This window comes from Rhodnius prolixus, unplaced genomic scaffold (genome assembly GCF_049639745.1).
Source record: "Rhodnius prolixus isolate KJV_2025 unplaced genomic scaffold, Rpr scaffold_4, whole genome shotgun sequence".
NCBI classification, from domain to species: Eukaryota; Metazoa; Arthropoda; class Insecta; order Hemiptera; family Reduviidae; genus Rhodnius; species Rhodnius prolixus.
The window spans coordinates 39,543,069-39,563,242 of NW_027411614.1; the positions used below are offsets into that span (position 1 = coordinate 39,543,069).

The 20,174-nt window shown below is 32.7% G+C and overlaps 2 protein-coding genes across 13 annotated transcripts in view; one reads left to right on the plus strand and one right to left on the minus strand.

The window, feature by feature from the left end:
* Nucleotides 1-15,955, plus strand: part of LOC141456259 (phospholipid-transporting ATPase ABCA1-like) — a 39,470-nt gene extending 23,515 nt beyond the window's left edge. For 4 of the 9 annotated variants that reach the window (XM_074132064.1, XM_074132065.1, XM_074132067.1 and 1 more), the window contains 18 exons: nucleotides 3,429-3,667; nucleotides 3,752-3,887; nucleotides 4,950-5,038; nucleotides 5,126-5,300; nucleotides 5,775-5,956; nucleotides 6,041-6,218; nucleotides 6,302-6,417; nucleotides 6,494-6,638; nucleotides 7,767-7,881; nucleotides 8,107-8,249; nucleotides 9,906-9,995; nucleotides 11,399-11,515; nucleotides 11,593-11,706; nucleotides 12,442-12,639; nucleotides 12,719-12,853; nucleotides 12,989-13,185; nucleotides 14,038-14,269; nucleotides 15,533-15,955. In XM_074132064.1, coding sequence (XP_073988165.1) covers nucleotides 3,429-3,667; nucleotides 3,752-3,887; nucleotides 4,950-5,038; nucleotides 5,126-5,300; nucleotides 5,775-5,956; nucleotides 6,041-6,218; nucleotides 6,302-6,417; nucleotides 6,494-6,638; nucleotides 7,767-7,881; nucleotides 8,107-8,249; nucleotides 9,906-9,995; nucleotides 11,399-11,515; nucleotides 11,593-11,706; nucleotides 12,442-12,639; nucleotides 12,719-12,853; nucleotides 12,989-13,185; nucleotides 14,038-14,269; nucleotides 15,533-15,586 — 2,655 coding nt within the window. In that variant the 3' untranslated portion in view covers nucleotides 15,587-15,955. The other 5 variants (XM_074132068.1, XM_074132069.1, XR_012459677.1 and 2 more) reach the window with 5 other exon arrangements.
* A 534-nt stretch (nucleotides 15,956-16,489) lies between these two features.
* On the minus strand, nucleotides 16,490-20,160 carry LOC141456268 (advillin-like). 4 transcript variants are annotated; one of them, XM_074132102.1, is made up of 8 exons: nucleotides 19,520-19,660; nucleotides 19,316-19,430; nucleotides 18,028-18,146; nucleotides 17,793-17,927; nucleotides 17,550-17,705; nucleotides 17,333-17,439; nucleotides 17,051-17,233; nucleotides 16,490-16,680 (listed from the first exon to the last, which is right to left on the minus strand). In XM_074132102.1, exons 2-8 carry the CDS (start codon nucleotides 19,336-19,338, stop codon nucleotides 16,567-16,569), a joined length of 837 nt encoding a protein of 278 aa, XP_073988203.1. In that variant the 5' UTR covers nucleotides 19,339-19,430; nucleotides 19,520-19,660; the 3' UTR covers nucleotides 16,490-16,566. The 4 variants fall into 4 exon arrangements, with proteins under 4 accessions (XP_073988203.1, XP_073988206.1, XP_073988202.1 ...); XM_074132105.1 differs by lacking the exons at nucleotides 19,316-19,430; nucleotides 19,520-19,660 and adding an exon at nucleotides 18,539-18,557 and having other exon boundaries at nucleotides 18,028-18,144; XM_074132101.1 differs by lacking the exons at nucleotides 16,490-16,680; nucleotides 17,051-17,233; nucleotides 17,333-17,439; nucleotides 17,550-17,705; nucleotides 17,793-17,927 and having other exon boundaries at nucleotides 18,096-18,580; nucleotides 19,520-20,160.
* Nucleotides 20,161-20,174: the final 14 nt, after the last annotated feature.

Here is a 20,174-nt window from a genome sequence, read left to right on the forward strand (position 1 = left end):
CTACACTACAGACAAAGGCATTACCAGTACACACGCTAGGGCTACCGACCCTAGTGAGGCCAATGGCCATGGGGAGTAAACCCCTTAAAATCCTGGTCCTCCAGGTTGGGGGTTGAGCGTTGGGTTGGCACCCCACCTTGTAAAAAACCTATCGTTACGAAGACCGAATTAAAGAAAAAGCTGGACGAATATAATGGCAATAGACAAAGGCGAACCCAACGGAAAAGATTACAATGGAAAGCATTTGACGTCTCATTAGCCACATGGAATGTAAATACAATGTTAAGACCGGGTAGTATGAAAGAAATTACCGACGAATTGATTAAGTTTAAAATCGATATTGCTGTGCTGCAGGAGACAAGATGGAAAGGAAATGGAAGGATCGATAAGAAAGAATACTCTATTCTTTACAGTGGCCCGGAAAGCAGAAGCCGGAACTGGATTTTTCATTAATCATAAACTAAGAAAGTCAATGCTTAATTTTGAACCAATATCAGACAGACTATGTAAATTAAGGATCAAAGGTAGATTTCGAAACATATCCATATTTGCGATTTATGCCCCAACGGAAAACGCTGAGGACTCTATTAAGGAAGAATTTTATGATTGTCTTGGAAATTGTATAGAAAAAGTTCCCCGGTACGATACTCTGATCCTGATGGGGGATTTTAATGCTAAAATTGGCAAAGAAGAGGCTCTAAAAAGAGTCGCAGGAAAGTATTCGTTGCACGATACAACTAGTGAAAACGGCATGTTAATGGCTCAATGCGCCGAAATGTACAGGTTACATATTAAAAGCACAAGTTTTCCTCATAAAATTATACAAAGGGGAACTTGGAGAGCACCTGGGAGAAATATAGTTAACCAGATTGATCATGTGTTGATTTCAGCGAGGCACTCGTCTGATATCATTGATGTTCGAAGTTTACGCGGACCTAACTGTGACTCGGATCATTATCTGGTGAAGGCTAAACTAAGACAAAAAATAGCCCAAGTTGAAAGACCAGGTACTGTCAAGAGAACAAAATGGTGCACTGATAAATTAAGGATGTCTGAAGTATGTAAAAAGTATCAAGAAAGTATTGACAGGGAAATGGAAAAGGAAATAAGTTTGGAAAATGATAAAAGTATGGAAATTGATACAAGGTGGAAGTAATGCGAAGAGCAGCGGAAGAAACTATAGGAGAGACAAAAACTGGAAGAAATGAAGAGTGGTTTAGTGAAAGATGTAAAAACAGTTTAGAGAAAAGAAATCAGGCCAGATTGAAACTACTACAAAGATACACTAGGCAGAATTTGGAGGGTTATAATGCCAAAAGAAGGGAAGCTAAAAGAATTTGTAGGGAAGAAAAAAGGAACTCGATCAACAAGCGCTTGGAAAATATTGAAAACATGAACGGTGAACATAATACCAGAAAATTCTATAAGGAGCTGGACTGGTTTAGAAAGGGATACCAGCCTAGGATAAATGATTGTAGGAGTAAAACTGGAGAGTTGTTGGAGAGTGAGAAGGAGGTGATGGATAGATGGACGGAGTACTTCGCTGAGCTGCTGAATGTGGACCTGGTTGATGTGGACAGTACTGAATTTGATATTAATAATGAGGAATTTTTCTGTCAGCCACAACCTCTGATAGAGGAGCCGGATAAGGATGATGTTTTAATGGCTATCTCAGATTTAAAAAATTGTAAAGCTCCTGGTAAAGACGGGCTGGTTGCAGAATTAAAAAAAACTGTTCTAAAAAAATGCAGGATTTTATATATAAGTTGATCAGAGATATCTGGAGGAAAGAGGAAATGCCAACTGATTGGAAGATGGGGCTGATATGCCCTATCTTTAAAAAAGGCAGCAAGAACCAGTGTGAAAATTACAGAGGGATAACTCTGCTTGGGGTACTTTATAAGGTTCTCTCTTGTATAATTCTTAAAAAATTAACAAAGTACGCTGAAGAGATTCTTGGAGATTATCAATGTGGATTTAGAGGTGGACGGAGTACTACTGACCAGATATTTGTGCTTCGACAAACAATGGAAAAATGTTTTGAATTCGATGTCGACTTACACCTCTTATTCATTGATTACAAACAAGCATTTGATAGCGTTAAGAGAACAGCGTTACTAAGGATACTGGCCAGAAACGGCGTGCCTCAAAAGCTGGTGAATTTGGTGAGAATGTCCTTGGAAAATACATCCGCTAAAGTTATTGTTGGTAACAAGGTTGGAGATGCATTTCATGTACAATCTGGAGTGAGGCAGGGGGATGCACTTTCAGCTACCTTATTTAATATCGCTCTGCACGATGCTGTGAAAGATGCAATCAAACATGGCACTGTTGCTGAAAAAACATGGCAAATATGCGCATACGCTGATGACCTTGTTGTTGTGGCCAGAAGCGAAGCAGCATTAAAAGAGGCAGGTGAAATAATAATAAACAGTGGTGCCAAAGTGGGACTTGTTATCAACGAAAACAAAACAAAGTATTTAAAGATGTCATCGGCAGAGCACAGGAGATCCGTTAAGGATATTGAAATTATGAATTTTAGATTTGAAGGTATTTCTAATTTTGTTTATCTGGGATCCCTGGTGAAAAATGAGAATAAGGTTAGTGTTGAGATCGATCGAAGAATAATGGCAGCCAACAGAGCTTACTTTGCAAATCTAAGACTTCTCAAGTCAAAATTGCTCTCTAGGGCAACAAAATTGAGACTTTATAAATCCCTTATTAGGCCAGTTGTCACGTACGGCGCAGAAACATGGTATTTATCACAGAACGACTGCCGCAAGTTGGCTGTATTTGAAAGAAAAGTAGTAAGAAGAATCTGTGGTGCGACGTTTGTGAATGGCCGATGGAAGTGCAAAACAAATGAAGAAATTGATGCCCTATTAAAAAAAGAAACAATTATTAATTTTGAAAAACAAGTAGATTGAGATGGGCTGGTCATGTGGCACGAATGGAAAGGGAAAGAATGCAAAGTAGGGTACTGGAAATGGAGTTATGCGGGAAAAGAAGAAGAGGAAGACCCAGAGGCAGATGGAAGGATGAAATCGATAGGGACGCCAGGAAGTTGGGAATAAGGAATTGGAAGCGTGAGGCGCAGGATAGAGATAGATGGAGAGACTTAATTCGGCAGGCCAAGGGTCGGGCAGACCTGTAGTGCCAGGGAGTTAGTTAGTTAGTTAATTTTATAGTCTTGGCAAATAAGAGATAGTGCAAAATATCTGCTAACTCGAAATTTCCGGGATACCTTTTTGGCAGAACGAAAAATGGAATTTAAATTTTCATTTAAATTCATTAAAGAAAACAATCACTAGTTAAAGGTCCAACTTTATTTCTTTACAGTCATTTTTTTCTTTTTTTTACAAATCTAGTTCTAATTAATTAACCTTTAAATTTATTTCTTCCGTGATATAATTTTTTTTCCCCCACAGTTGGTGTTACCAGCATTATTTATTTGCATGTCGTTGATAGTTACGACGATTCTTCCAAAACTACAAGAAAGGCCACCATTAGAGCTAGATATATGGCAATATTCAGCTCCTAGATATATGTTTTTTGACAATAAGGCATCTGCACACTCGTCTGATGATAACTGGGCCAATCGTTATGTTTCAAACGCACTAGGACATTACGGAATTGGTACAAAATGTTTGAAAATTAATGGTGAAAGGTAAGTATTGTTTTTATTTTATTTTAAGAAATTAATTAGATTGAGTTAAATCTATTATTAAAAATTTTATTTACCAAATTTCAGAAATCCTGAATGCAATAAATTTGTCACCTTCAAAAAAGGTAGAGGGCCAAACGTTCCAATTCCACGTTGTTCTTGTGCTTCTGGAGGACAAGTGTGCCCAAAGAACATAGATGATCCTCCTCCTCCCTCGTATAAAGTTAGTTTACATTAATTTAATATTACGGAGATTTTTTATTTTTTTTAAGCGTTCCACCATCCAGTGAGTTCCGTGATCTAAATTTCTGAAGGCCATGACTTGATGATTGACAATGCTGCTTTCTTTCATGCTATTCTGACTAGTTTTATTAGGACTTCCGCGTTTTTCTAATTGTAGACTTGCCTCGGTAATCTTCCCTTTCTTGAGGCATTCTCTTCAGATGACGTGCCAGAGGAGTCTTTGTTCTCTACATATTTTAATCTTCCTTATTTTGAAATCTCTTTCTTTTGTGAATGTTCTGTCTGCCCGTTACTTGAAGCCCACTCCTGATGCAAGTATTATTTATTTTATTTTTTTTAGATGTGTCTTTAAGGTGGTTTGCCGTCCCATTAAAAGTTATACCGAGTTTAATGCTTTACAAAATATTCTTCCTTTTATTTGGCAGAATTTTCAGTCTTTAAGAGGCTGAAAACAGCACAGAGATTAATATTTGGCTAATATGGAGAGGAAAATTTAAAATCCTGAACCGCTTTCACACGATATCCTCTTTTCTGTGTTTTCTTTGTGTTTTGATTCTCTATTGATATATTCTCTCGAATTATTTTAATTTCATTGAATTCTTTTTTAAGCATAAAACTGTTGTCTTCTTTGATCTAGCAACTATTATTAGTATTATTATTATTATTATTATTATTTTTATTTTTATTTATTTATTTATTTATTTATTTAATTATTTATTTATTTATTTATTTATTTATTTATTTATTTATTTATTTATTTATTTTTAATATCATCATCCCTTAAGCGAATTGCTATTCAAATATATTTACTATTTTTTTCCTCATTTACTTCATTTCGAACTTGCAAAGTTTGTTTTATAAATTCTCTCGGTAATTAAACCTATCGCTTTAATTGCAAGAAACGCATCTATGGTATTCAAAATAATTTAATTGTTGAGATTTGATTATCTTCTTACTAAATAAAACATAAATTTCTGGACTTTTTCAGACCTGCGCTTTAAAAAATTTAAAGTTTTAAGTATAACTTCTTTTTCAATTTTAGATAGTTTCTGATGACATCTTTTATAATATGACTGGCGAAAATGTACCAGATTGGATTATAAATACTTGGCCAAAATACACTATGCACAGGTTTTTACTGATTTTTACTGAAATATTCAATTTTAAATTGGAATACTTATATTATCTATTTTAATTGATTTTATTTCGTTTTTTTAGATTAGGTGGTTATACAATAGCAGCTAATGCAACTGTACCAAATCTCAATCTTTCTGCATATATGTACATGAGAGAGAGGTTTGGTAAACCAACCAGTAACATCTTTCCAAACATTGTTAATTTAATATCTATGTTTCCAAATATGTACACCCCTTCAACAAAAAACAATATAAAAGTGAGTTTTGAAACAAAATTAAATTGTTTTATATATAGCTTTGTATATATCTTCTAACTACCTGGATTCAAAAAAATATCCCCCTTCGGTGCAAATAAACTACGTGAATTATTACTATATTTTTGACAGTAATATTTTATAGCAGTCGTTTTAAAACTAGAGTTAGTCAGTTATTAGAATCAGTAAATTGGTCAAATATTGAACTACTCTAACTTCTCAATTTAGCTTGAATGTTGGCAGGATTTATTCCAGTTTATACTAGATACTACTTACTAGCTTTTTAACTACGGGTTGGAAATTCACCCTGAATTGCCATAATTTAGGCAAATTCTTCTGGTTCTATAACACAATAACTATAACTTTTTTCTTTGTAACTTTTAATTCGATTTGTATTTATTTTTACAGTTTTGTTTTTCTTTCTCTCTTTGCTAATTTTGTGCTATTGCACTATTATCCTTAGTTTTTATTTTGCAGGTGTGGTTTAATAATAAAGGATGGCTGTCATCTGTGGCATACATGAATGCAATTAATAATGTAATCCTTCGCGCCACTCTTGATTCATTAAATAAGTCTCAAGATGAAATTAGTGAATATGGTATTCGAACGATAAATCATCCCATGAACTTTACACAAGAACAGATGAATTTAGAGATTATGTAAATTATAAATTTATAAAGTTTTATTACTTTTTTGTTCAAATTTTCAGCGCGTAGTATTCATTCCTTGCTTCTTTTTTTCAGACGACAGGGTGTTGTATCAATACTTCATTCTATATTTATTATATTTGCCCTCAGTTTTGTGCCTGCATCTTTTACATTGTACCTAATAGAAGAGAGAGTATCAAATTCAAAGCATTTGCTTTTAGTATCTGGTGTGAATCGTCTAATCTTTTGGATTGAAGAGTTTATTTGGGACATTGTAAGTGCGGAGACTTCTAAGAAAGTTCATATAGCACAATTTAAAATTTCTATTAAGGTTAATTGGTCATTTCATTTTTATAGGTAGCGTACGCAGTATCAGCATTTTTGTGCATTTTAATTTTTGTCATCTTTAATGAACAGTCAATCATTTCACCAACCAATTTACCAGGAGTCATACTCCTCTTTCTACTTTATGGGTATTTTTTCCTCTCCGTTTTTGTTTGTTATTTTCATTGGATGTACTTAAATTAGCATAATCTTTTTGTTTTGTAGGTGGTCTTGCATCCCTTTGATGTACCTACTAAGCTATGTTTTTACTATTCCCAGTTCAGCATTTGTGGGGCTTGCTCTTGCGAATCTGTTTATAGGGATTGTAACAACGTTTATTGCTTTTGTATTTGGAGCTTTTGAAGATGAGGTAATTGTAATAATTTTTATAATTATTAGAGACATTTCGTTTGAAGCACAAAATGGTTTCTAACTTTGATTTACCCACGTTCTAATTAACAACTTTTCGCGATAAGTTTTGAAAAAATTGCTAAGTATGGCCTAAATAATGTGATAGCTTCACATTAAACATAATTTTATATCATTTTATTATTCCACTTTAAAATTAAAAAGGACTGATTGAAGTAGGAAGTGATTAGTTTACAAGTTAGTACACTGGACTCCTTATGGATACCTTTTTAGCCTTTTTCTGCTCAAGGATCAATGGCGGACAGTGTTATCTGTACGCGAGGACACGGTCCTGACTGATTTTAAACAACTAGATTAAAAAAACAAAGCTTATCTTAAATTGGGAAAAGACTTGGTTGAAGTGACTTGAGTTCATTGGGAACTTAATTTTAAATAAAATCTTATGAAAAGGAATGATCTTGGATGTTTGAATATTTTAGATTAATTGCAAAAAAAAAAATCCATGATTTGATTAATCTCTGATCTTAGTGGCCTCTAGGAACAGAGTACATGTTTCATAAATTTAGAATATTGTTATTAAGAAAAACCATGACATAAAGGTTTTGATAAGATAGGTTCTCATCTTTCTGCTAAGGCAGACAACCTAAGGATAGGTTTAGATGTTAAAGTTTTACTGAGCTTAACGCACATCGGATCCGACTGTTAGTGTCAGTTGAATAGATATACGATCGTATATCACTAATACTTTGAGGTAACGATTGTCCCTTTAAGAAAATTATGTGACGGACGAGGCTTGAAGCATCTAGCGGTTCTCGATAGTCATCTTTCCTAGGTGTTAGAGCTAAAAAATTCAAAGCACTAAGAAGTTCAATATAGTTTTTTAGGGATGTAGTAGCAATAGGGCCATATACATTACATGAAGTAATGTGTGAAAAGAGAACATTGAAATATGATTTATGAGAAGTGCATTATCTTCTTGAAGTAACTTATCACATAGCACTCACCATAGAGTAATACAGTAAACGCTACATTTTTCTCATTTATTGCTGTTTTTCGCACCGTAGACAAAAGGCCAATAAAAAAAAGAATTCCTATAAAAAGATTAATAATAGATAATTCTTATTTACAGGAATTAGAGGCTGGAGATCGCATTTTTAAAGAAGTATTTTTAATTTTTCCACATTATTGTCTTGGAAGTGGCATCTTGGATTTAGCTCAGAATCACGTAGCAGCAGCCTCTTTAGGTAGGTTATTTACATATAAGTCTTGTTTATTACATTTTTCAAGCGGGGCTTACCATTACTCCTACACAAGTCCCGAGTCTGTTACCCATGTTCAGGTTTAATGTTTTGAAGTAGATTCGCATACATTTATATTTTCGCATAATGTATTCTGATTATTTTCTTATATTTTCAGCAACATTAGAGTGTTACAATTTTAATATGCTTGATATTTTCCAATTTAACTAGACATTGAATACAAGTCAAATATATTTGAGTGGAATCTGCTGGGGAAACCTTTGCTCTGCATGTTTGTATTGGGCAACATATTCTTCCTTTTTAACTTGGCCATTGAGTTTGGACTTTTTACTTGGATCACCCATTGGACAAAGGTAATTAGTAATAAAAATAGATTTTGTTGTGGTTATCTTGACTGAAATTTTTATTTATTGAAGTATAATGACATTTACTATGATTTTTATTGAGCCTTATCGAGGAATTTAAAGTGATTAAGCAATTTATTTAAACAAGATGTCATTACAATACTAGCGGATACAATAGTTTATTAAGCTATATTGATTGCCTTGTTCTTCCATGCTTTTTTTTCTCTATTTATAGCAATATTTAAATGAACAAGTAACAGTAAATAACTAGAGCTGAATTATGTTAGAAGAAATTTAATACTGAATTTGGTTTAAATTGAAACATATCCTCTAGAACCTAGGAAAGTACGTTATTAATTGTGTAAATTCGGAATTTTTCGAAAAAAACAACGATCTTAACTTCAAAATAGATAAATATAAAATGCCCTGATAGTTTTAATTCATTTTGTATGTGCTGTGCAAAGTTGCACAAGTGTTTTGTTGGTTTATACAGGATTCCATGAACATATAATACCATATATTTGAAACTCACTTAACAACATTGAAGTGCGAGGAAGTGAAATAATACTAACTAACTTAAGGGTTAATGAATATAAAAAACATTTTTTGTGAACATTACTGTAATATTTCAAAATAACATTTAACTAATTCATCAATAAAAAGCATACCCTTCCTCCAGATAATTTTTTAAAAATGTGTTGTACAAAGTCTGTTTGAAATTCTTGAGATAATTAGTCTGTGGCAACACTGTTTGAGAGAGTGTGTACGAGGGACTTACTGTGTGTAATATGGCGGAGAATGTTAAAAAGATATTATATATTGTGTACTTTTTTTGTGTTTTGATTTTACTGTGTGTGTAATAAAGGTTGTCGTTCGAACTTTCTTGCGTTTTCCTTTTGTTCCCAGAAAGAAGGAGACAACAAGTCTAACCAAATATTAATCTTACCAAAGCAAAATTAGATCATTTGAAGAACTAAAACAATGGTCTATTGATTTCTTGACTAGGATTCATAAATTTTAGCGTACATTTTTTATTTTTATGCGATACACACGTTTCTAATTATTATTAATCTTTATTTGCAATAAAATTTCATGGTCTTTGAACAAGTATATTGTGTGTCAAAAGTTTGGACGGTCGTCTAATATTTGTGGACTTTGGAAAGATGTTCGATTCAGTGCTGCTTGGTAATTTATAGAAAGCAGTGGAACCGTTGGGGTCAACTGCCCTTAATATCAAGAAACTATCAAGATGGCGAAAACATTGGCTACTCCCCTGAATACATATAAAAAAAAACTGAGACACAGGCGATGAACACACATATAAAAAGGTGGGAGTCCCTTTCGAACATGAAACGGTCTATTCGTTGCTGTTTGCCGACGACCAAGCTCTAAATGGCCAAAGGCGCAAATTTTCTGAAGTTAGTTTCCAAGTTGATGAAAGATGCATTCGACAAAGTGAGCGTATTAAAAATTATTGAGCGACGACAGGATATTATTCTCCTAGATTACCCCCGTTTTCAGTTTATTTTTGCAATGATTTTCCTGAGTACTCTCATCTTATTTGTAAAACTATTACAAACCAATGAAAATTGGTTCATATTGTATGGAGTATTGTACAGTGTTAGTTAGGTTTCTTTTAATTTAATTTATTTTTATTTTTTGCAGTGGTTCTTCTTATTTTTAGTGGAAACAATCATTTACAGGATTTGTAAAAAGCTTATGAACTGGACTGTGTTACATTCTAGCTTTAATAATGTAATTATTAAGAAAATTAGACGCAGAAATTTTATGCAAAATATTCTGATATCTGTAAATAAATTTTTCCATCAATTGGCATTAAAATTATCATCATTTATTATAAGGATGAGTAGGTTCGATTTCTGTGCTTTCTGATAGGTAAAGAAAACAACGTGATGTCATTGTTTGTTAATTGTGAATCGTCTTTCTGCCCTAAAAACACTATATTGCACCACTTCCATTTTGGAAAATTCAATTTGCTTTTTGCCTTAAGTATTCGGCATTGAATTTACTGCTTATGTTTAATATTATTTTTAATATGTCTTTATAGACTTCCTGAACGCTATAAATAATCAAACAAACCGGGAGAAAGCGCTCTTTTAAGCGCTTAATTAATTTCAATTTTATAATGAACGCATTTTGATATGCGTACTGAACCCGCATTAAGTTTCTGCAGAAATAATAGGTGGATTCAGTTGGCTATTTTTATCGGATTCAAGCTTTCTTGCTTACTAATATCTGCACTGCAGTTCTTAACCATGTTTCGTGTTCTATAATTCCGAAATATTCTGCTACAGAAACAGACATACATATAAGAAAGGTGTTGGACCTTTGATTATTCTTATTATTATGGGGAAAGGGAAGAAAAGGTAACTATTGAAACAGAACAAATGACTATAAGTACAGGTATAATTAAGCAATACTTTTTGAACTGGTTATTACCTTTTTCCAAACTATTTTCTACTTTTCTTACAGGCCAACTTCAACAATAAAATCTTCCTATTTAATTAGTCTCAACTTGTTTTTATTAGTCACAATTTCTTTATATTTAGTTACTTTTTGACCGAAACTGGTCATCTTCATACCTAATTATACAATTTCGCAGTGGAAATACCTTTTTGTAAACTTATTAGACCAAATGAGAAATGAAAAATGAGTTTTGTTTTCTTTTAAAAACAGTATTACTTTTTATTTTTAAGAAATTTGAAGAAGATTTTAAATTTTTCATAGTTCCTATTTAAATGTCCACGAAGTCTTCAATGAAGGTTGCTCGTTTTGATTTTTGTTTAAAAATATTTTTTATTTTTCCAATTTTTATATTACACTTTAGCTTACTATAGATAAATCAATGTTGGCACATACAAATTTTTAAGATTAAATTGTGAAAGTGTGTTTGTTTGTATGCACTTTTCGTTCTGTAATGAGATATTATGTATTTTGCACATAAACTTCGATCATTACTTCGGTTAGTTAGTCCGCTCAGCAAGTCCTGCCCTAGATACAGCCTAAATGGCTTGTTTTTGCAAGGCTTCTGTCTTTACAATTTCTGCTTAATGTGAGATGAACCATTAACAACTATTTATTTATTTATTTTTTTTTTTTTTAGATCAAATTTTATCTGATATTTTTTTTATTTACAGTGCTGTGCTATTAAAGATATTGACGGTGATGAAGAAGACGATGTAGCAGCTGAAAAGGAACGGATTCACAGAGGAGATTTGGATGGTGATATTATGGTTATTAAAGATCTTACAAAGGTATTTTGATTAATTTTTGCCATTAATTCAACAAAATTACAGCATTTATAAAACCTTTCTTTATTCTCCATGTCTAGGTGTACAAATACAATAAAGTACCTTCAGTTAAACGCATTAATGTTGGTGTAAAAGAAGGAGAATGTTTTGGATTGTTAGGAATCAATGGAGCTGGCAAAACTACTACGTTTAAGGTACAGATAGAGCACGTTTTCTTTTTTTTTTTTAATTAGAGGCAGTATCACGTTCTTCTAGGGGCTGATCGTCGAGCGGTTCTGGACTTTATTCCCGGTGCAGCTCAAGAATGTCTAAACTTCTCAAAATTTTGTTTTATTTTTTGCTGAAGTTTGATCATCGTATGGATGCGAATGATTCATACTTTTATTATTATTATTGTTATTATTATTATTATTATTATTGTTATTATTATTATTATTATTATTATTATTTTTATTATTATTATTATATAGCTACCTGAGTAATAGAGAGCTGAGATATGACACGATAGAGGGACCTCGGCGGAAGGAGATTCGTACTTTGTTAGGTCTGTGCTAAGAAGCAAGAAGAGGGAGCTAGACCGTCGATAAGACCTATGGCCCAGACAATGAGATAAATCAAAGATAGTTGCATTTAATACGAGGCACCACCCTGAAGTAATGCTTATGGCGGTTCCGGGGTGGACGTTATGCCTGAAGAGGAGGGGATTTTTTAGTGGGTAAAGCCCCACACACCCAGACTTAATCTGGAAGGTGCCTGTGGCATTTTTCCCCCCTCAGGAAAAAAAAAAATTATTATTATTATATAAGAAATAAGATAGAAGATACGAACGAAAGTGACATGTGGAAGATAGAAGCTTTAATTACTAATTTTTTAAGTCCTTCGCTTTGACAAAGGAAGGTGCCGTCTGATAAGTAATTATTGTTGATCAGATGTTAACTGGAGCAACTAGAGTGACATCTGGAGATGCTACTATTGGAGGCTACAGCGTCGTAAAGAAATTGTCTAAAGTGCGTTCTATTTTGGGTTATTGTCCTCAATTTGATGCACTGGATCCGTTACTGACACCAAGAGAACATTTAATATTGTATGGTAGAATCAAAAACATACCATCTTTTATTTTAAATAAGGTACGTAAATTAACTTCTTTCAGTAAAATTTAGGGCTCTTCAAGTTTATTAGCCTTGAATACTCCTTGAATTCTTACAGAGAGTTGATATCACCATACAACAAATGGGATTAGGTTATTATTCAAATAAATTATCTGGAACTTTGTCTGGTGGGAACAAAAGGAAATTGTCTGCAGCTATTGCGCTAATAGGAAGTCCTCCACTTGTGTTTTTGGTGAGTTTTACCTTGTACAATACAGGATCTAGCAAAAACAGTATGACATTAAATAACCTCAGGAAACATTTCTCATAATAAAATAGTTTAATTGAACAATATTAAGATAGTCTTGTTATGAAATAATCTTCTTAGGATGAACCTACCACTGGAATGGATCCTAAAGCAAGAAGATCTCTATGGACAATGATTCAAGACTTAGTTAGGAACGGTACATCTGTAGTGCTAACTTCTCATAGTATGGAAGAATGTCAAGCACTGTGCACTCGCCTCACCATTATGGTCAATGGACAATTCAAATGTATTGGTTCTTCTCAACATCTTAAGAATAAGTAAATATTTCTGAGCTGAACAATTTTAAAATTGAGGAAATTATTATTATTATTTATTTATTTATTTTATTTTTTTAGCGCATCAACAGCTGAGGTTATTAGCGCTTGGAGCTTTTTCCAGTGCACTGCCGGCCTCCGGACAGTGTTCTCTCGTTACAGACAACACTGTCCATCACCGGACAGTGAGCTGTAAGAAGCTCCTAGGAAGAGAAAATCTAAGGGTCAGCTGCTGGATTCGAACCCGGGACCTCCGCGTGGGAGTCCAGTATGCTAACCTCATAGCTAATCCCTTCCCTTATTATTATTATTATTATTATTATTATTGTTGTTGTTGTTGTTGTTGTTGTTGCTTGTTGTTTGGTGTGGCCTATTACTGGTCATATTACTTTTATTATTTGGTCATATTACTGACCTGAATAGTGATATGCATTCCACAACAAGTTTAGCTCAAACTTGGCAAAGATTGACTTGAAAGACTGACTGTTTTCTTATCTTGAATAAATGACTGGCATGAAGAATGTTCAAGTCAGAATACTTTCCAGAACTCTTGATTGTGTTCTACTCATGGCGAAAAATAAAAAATATAGTTACGACCATAATCTAGGGACTGTTAAGAAACTGTAAAGTTTTCCCCTACAGTCTCTCACTAATGTGGAACTTTTTCTCAGCTTGTTTGATGGCAGACTGACAGATTCTTTCCACTTTCTAAGCTTAACCAGGCAGCAGCATTCAATTTAAAAATATTCTTAGCGTGGAAAATCGTGGGATTGGAGAGTTTATAATACAATACAATAAAAAAAAGGTGATATTTGGGTAATACTTTGAAATCCATAACAATTATTTTGTTCATAGATATGGAGCTGGTTATAGAATCGTAATTCGATGCAAAGAAAATAACATTACAACTGTGAAAGAATTCATGAAAGTGGCTATAAATTCTTCCCGTCTTATTGAAGAATATTATAATCAGCTACGATATGATATTCCTGACGGCAAACTATCCGATATATTTAGACACCTAGAAGAAGGAAAACAGAGGAATATACTGGATGATTATTCATTGTCACAAACTACTCTTGAAGAGGTAATATTAAAATATTTGTGTTTTGATTTTTATTTTGGTTGCTGGTTTATTAGGACTTAAGCAGCCAAGGGAATAATATCATTGAACGATTAGTAAGAAAAGTCGGAAAGGCAAAACCTTCAACATTACATCTTTAAGAACAAGGTACCATTGGCCACAATGCCTTCAGTAAGCACTTTACTGTAAGATGCAGAGCAGGTTTAAAATCTGCTTCAGCATCTAAAAGAATAAAATAGCTATCTAAAATTTAAATTTTCTGAGGCCATAAATCCAATGTTTGAGCGGGTAAGACATGAAAATAAACTGAGTTCCACCTTATTATTAGCATTTTTAACTTAAGAGAAATTACACCTTAGTACGGGTCCTCCAAACGCATTAAACTCATCAATTATCTACCAAAATGACATTACTAATATTAGTTTTATAACACTTAGCTTTTTAGTTTAAAATTAAAGAGAGCTAGGACTAGGGTTGTATAACCATGCCAGTCAGATTAAAAATTTATTTTGGCTATGTTTTCTTTGTCGAGATAAATGACAGTGTTATCTTTGACAAGAGAACATTCTGGAGTCAGAGAATGCGCCGAAAGTGCTCAGGAAGGTAGTGATCATTGACTGACTGACTATGAATGTATGCAATAATAATTTTGTATTATTATTAAGGCCACAGTCCCAAACATCCTGGAGTACAACCATCCATCCATCCATCCATTGCAATCTAGCCTGACCGCTTCTCCTGACTTTCAAAGAGAGGTTTCTTAGGGTTTTTTTTTTCTAGATATCTCAGCCATCTTTTACGTGACTTTCCATTTTATTTACTATTTTGGCTCTTTTGAATCTTTCTAAGAACTGAATGTTCCTACACCTCAAGGATCTTTTCGCTCACACTTTCAAAACCGAAGTGTCACTGGCTCCCACATCTAATTTGATGATATTTTTTAACAAATTATTTTGGATGAAATACTTTTTGTTTAAAGCTGGGTATCAAAGCTACGTCAAGACCTTCATTAAGTGGCCAGTTCCAGTTTTTTATTTATATTGCGAATCAAATGGCTTCAAACCCTATTGTTCCATCCTCGAAAATAGACTCTAAAACTAAAATTAAGAATTGTTTTGGTTTTTCGTAATGAGGCCCTAGATACTATATTAATCCTTAAAGACAGATTATGTGACTTTGCTCAATAGTCTCTTTTTTTTACTTGTGAATTATTACAAATAAGCTTGTAAATAGAATTAATTCTAATCATGATTTATTTTTGCTTAGGTATTTCTTCGTTTTGCCAGCCAACAAAGTAATGAGCCTGCCAGAACAAGATAGTCGATTATTCTTGAATAAGTGCCTTTCCTGTTGTAGAGCTTGGTATGTTTCAAATAATTTGCTAGGAATACTTCGTTAATGATAATAATATAAGAGTAATCCCATCAACTGATCAATAATTTGGAATATTTCTATTGTACAATCATAAATGTTTTTCTCCCCAAAGTTGTGCAAGCGTTTTTGTCACAAACCAAAATATTATTTCAGAACAAGTCCACATATTTCCTCCATACTTCACATAGTTCAGAGAAATCAGAGTTTTGAAGAAAATTTTTAATATATAATATTATATACAAAATTTTAAGAACTTATTTTTTAAAATTTAAACAAATTATTGTATTTGTACAGTTAATAAAGTAGTATTATATATTTGTTTTTTATTTTATTTTGTATTAATAATTTTAAGTTGGAACGGACAATACCACGCACCCTAGCTTCAACTTGATGCTAGTCCGTAGTGTTGCAGGGAACATAAAATCAAAATCTTCAGGTTAAAAGCTAATATAATGAATAACATAAATGAACAGAACACATTTCTATTTTATTATTCTGAGGTACAATCCTGCTGGGTTTCCTGCAAACGGTCAGTATCTCCATTTCTCGAAAGGTAGCCCTAGACTGCCCACAATTCACTCTTCGAAGTCTCCCTAAAAGCCGACCATCGGTATTGCCTCAGGGCAGAGCTTTTTTTCAGCAAAAGAAATCAACCTTCGTTCCCAAATATTTAAAGATAAACTGAAGTTTCCCTTCTCGATGTTTCCATCTTCTCTGTCTTCCCTGCGATTTACTTATAACTAACTACCTATTTCTTATATTCTTATTATCCAAGTATTTTCGCCGCTTTCTCAAACTTATACAAAGTTTCCTGGTTACTTTAATGGAAACCAAAAAAACTGAAACAGGTTTTTAAACAATAATTAGGTTTATTTCGTTATAAAAATAATAATTTACATTTTAACAGAGCTCTTGAGAAATAGCTTTCAAAATAGTCCAACTTTTTTCTTCATGTATTCTTGTTTCCATTTAGGTAGATTTGAAAATTCTTTGTATTTAATTCCAAACACATCAAAAAATTCTTCTGAAGAAAGATATATCTACAAAATTAAAATTATTACTTAAAATCTCTAAATCAATCATTGATGTTTAAGAATTCTATCTCCTTCTGATTTGGAATAGAAATTGTCAACTTAACAAAATGATTAAGTAAGAAACAAGAAACGATACAGTTTAGCATTTCACATCGCGATTACCACATTTCCTTTATAAGAAGTGGACAGTAAAATTGAATTTAAGAGATGATCTAAAACACAATCTGAAATTAATACTCTTATCTCAATATTATCATTGCATTCTTCATCATGTTCTCATCTATTAATTGATTCGATTTCTACGATGACATTTAGTTTATTTTTTCTGTTGGAAGTAAGTTCAGTTCTTTGAATTATTTTATATTAAAACAATTACCTCTTTGTGCTGGTAATCAACACCACTTGGTAATTTTTCTGGATCCCTTTCCAATAATATCTCTAAAGGATATTTTTCACATTCATTAAAGTTCGGAATATTTTCTGCCACAATCAGGTCGACTTGTAATGCAGGTTTCTGAGCATCCATTTCCTTGCGGATTTCCTCAAAAGTTTTACTTTTCTATAAATTTAATATGCTTATTAAATTGTTTTTCCTGTGTTATAGAAACGATACAGTTTATATTGATTTTTTTTTTCGTGGTAAGGAATTTATACGAACCTCCCATAATTCTGGATCCCAGGAAGAGAAGAATCCGGTAAATATAGGTGGCTCGCTTCCTTGATTCATCTGAATTATTGGAATATCAGACTTTCTTTTGCAGGGATCTACGGAAATAGATAAAACTCTAAAACTTTTTTTTGTGCGATAAATTGAAAATTGTTCCTATTTACTGTTTTCAAAAGAAAGATTTTCTTTTAAAAAAAGTAAACGTCACCTGTTTCCAAATACTCGAAAGCAAAATCTAATGACTTTGATTTTTCTTCTCTATGTGCTCTTTTGCCGATCCACAAAAACAGTGAATGAAATACGTCTAAAATCATAACATCCTCAGGTACTAGATCACTTTGGTTGAAGTCCATTATTTCTTCCACTATAAAAATAAAAATAATATGGCAACAAAGATTACATTTCACATAGCATCAACTGTTCTTTAAAATAGTTATACAAACTTATCTACCTTTTAAAGTTCCATTTTTATTAGAGCAATGAAAAAGGCGGGTAGATGATACTTTAGCAACACACTTTTTACTCCTCATATTAGCATATACTCCTTCATTACCCAAAATTTTCCAAAAATCTGGTTTTTCTAGACCTTTTGTGGAAACAAGAAAAATAAGAAAATATTCAACTACCAAATGGAAATCATCTCAATTGTTGAAAAAGAAGATAATTTTAAATCGAAATGTACTTACCCTCATAGAGTACAATTAGTTCTCCAGCAGTTAACGTCTTCGCAAGATTCTTTGCCATCTCTCTTTCATCCCCTGTGGAGCCTTTACTACACCAAATGTATGTGTTCTCCTCCGTATACCTGTTATAGATAAAGATAAAATTAGGGGGTGTGTTAAGTAATGTTTAATTAATACATTGGTAATTTTGTTTTTGTGGGTTGGCGGCATTGGAGCGTCAGTAATGCGGCTTGTAGCGTCTGTACAGCGTCACTGTTGCTGTTGTTGTTGTTGTTGTTGTTGTTGTTGATGTGTACTGGGAGTTAGCGTCAAGTGTATATAGTACCTTGTGTAAGAAAGTACAATTAAAATAAAAACTATAAAACATATAAGTGTTGTTTATTCGTAGCAGCTGCAGCAGAAACCTCACAATTAAAAACATTGACAAGAAAACTTTTAACATTGCCATCTCTCTTTCATCCCCTGTGGAGCCTTTACTACACCAAATGTATGTGTTCTCCTCCGTATGAAGAACAAATACGAAATTGGAATTGAGTGATGATCTTTTTAATGGTAGCTGCAACAATAAATAATTTTTAAAAAATTAACAGCCACAATTTCATCCTTAAATCAATTTTAATAAATTTTGAACCATCACAGACTTTCTTTTGTAAAGAAAAAGTGTAACATTATGTCCATATTCAAAGCAGTCACCGTAGGCTTCCGGGAAAACGGGACCACGGAGGCCCTCCTAAACATCAACTAAAAGTACTGTACAGCTCATACCATTTTCTTTTCTTACAGTTGATGCTACAAATTCCCTTTAACTTCATGCAAAACATGGAATTAAAGAATTCGAAGTAACATTATGTATGAATGTAACTGTATAATACTCAGTTCGGGACATTATTAAAAATAAATATCTCTCACGAAATTCTCATAAAAACAATTTAAAAAAAATACTACCGTACTCAGGAAACCCCGAAAATTTGAATTCCCAGAGAAAACTCAAAATCTTAATTTTGCAGGGTTGCGAAACTTCATTAGAGGATAAACAATGGAAATTTGGAAAAATAAACTCTGTAATAGAGCATGTTATGAAGCGCTAAAAAGTAGTTTAAACAATAAAATCTTTGAAAAAATGAAAACAAAATTGCTAAATTCATGTATCTTTGATGTCTAACTTATTAACTAGACTTTAATTGGTCCTAACAATGTAAGGAGATATATTTTCACTATAAATCACTAAATAAGTAGATGTTATCAGAGCCTTTCATCAATGCCAATAAATAAATTTTTGTTAAACAGAAACCTTTTTAAACATTTTATCTTCATTAGCTTTAAATCTTTTCAGCTCTTCTTTTAAATTTTCAGCAACCTGCAAACCAGATTTTTTTCCATCTTGCATTTTTTCTTGTTCTTTAGCCCTAAAAGAATTTATTAGTATCATTTATTTTTTTTTAAAAAAAAAACCTCTACTCAGAACATAAATTTCTAAAAAAAATCTTATTACTACCTGGAAATTGATTTAACTCTTTTCATTTCTGGCAAAGTTTTATTCCTTGAAGGCGATAAATCTGAATCACTATCTTTTTTAGCTTCAGTACGATTAGATCTGGTTGATTTATATGTTTTCTCTGTTGATTCCCGATCATCATATTTTCTTCTTGAATGACTGGGAGATCTCTCAGTTTTACGTTTTTCTATGTCTCGGTGTCTGAAAGAATCTTCTCTCCCTTGGTTGGAAACTGATCTTCCATAAGACTTACCATGTTTGTAGTGATATTCTTTCTCACTTTCTCTATATTTGTATTTATTTTCATATTTCAACTTCTTTGTTCGAGACGGATCAGTATCTAATTCATCACTGTTACATGTTTTTTTCCTTTCTTTGTAGTGGTGATCGAAATTGTGATTTATTTTACTGGGAATAAAATCTGTCTTTGCTCTACCTGTATCTTTATTTTTTAACATATCACCGTGCATATGGTAAGACTTTTTTCTAATTTTTGATGGCCTAGGTGGCGACATATCTGAATCAGAATGGCTTTTTTCTTTTTTTTTTGTGTTGCATCTCTCAGGTGACATATTTGAATCCGAATAGCGTTCCGCCTTTTTATTAATCATGATTTCTCTCAGGCGACAAATCAGAACCATTATTGTATTTTTTC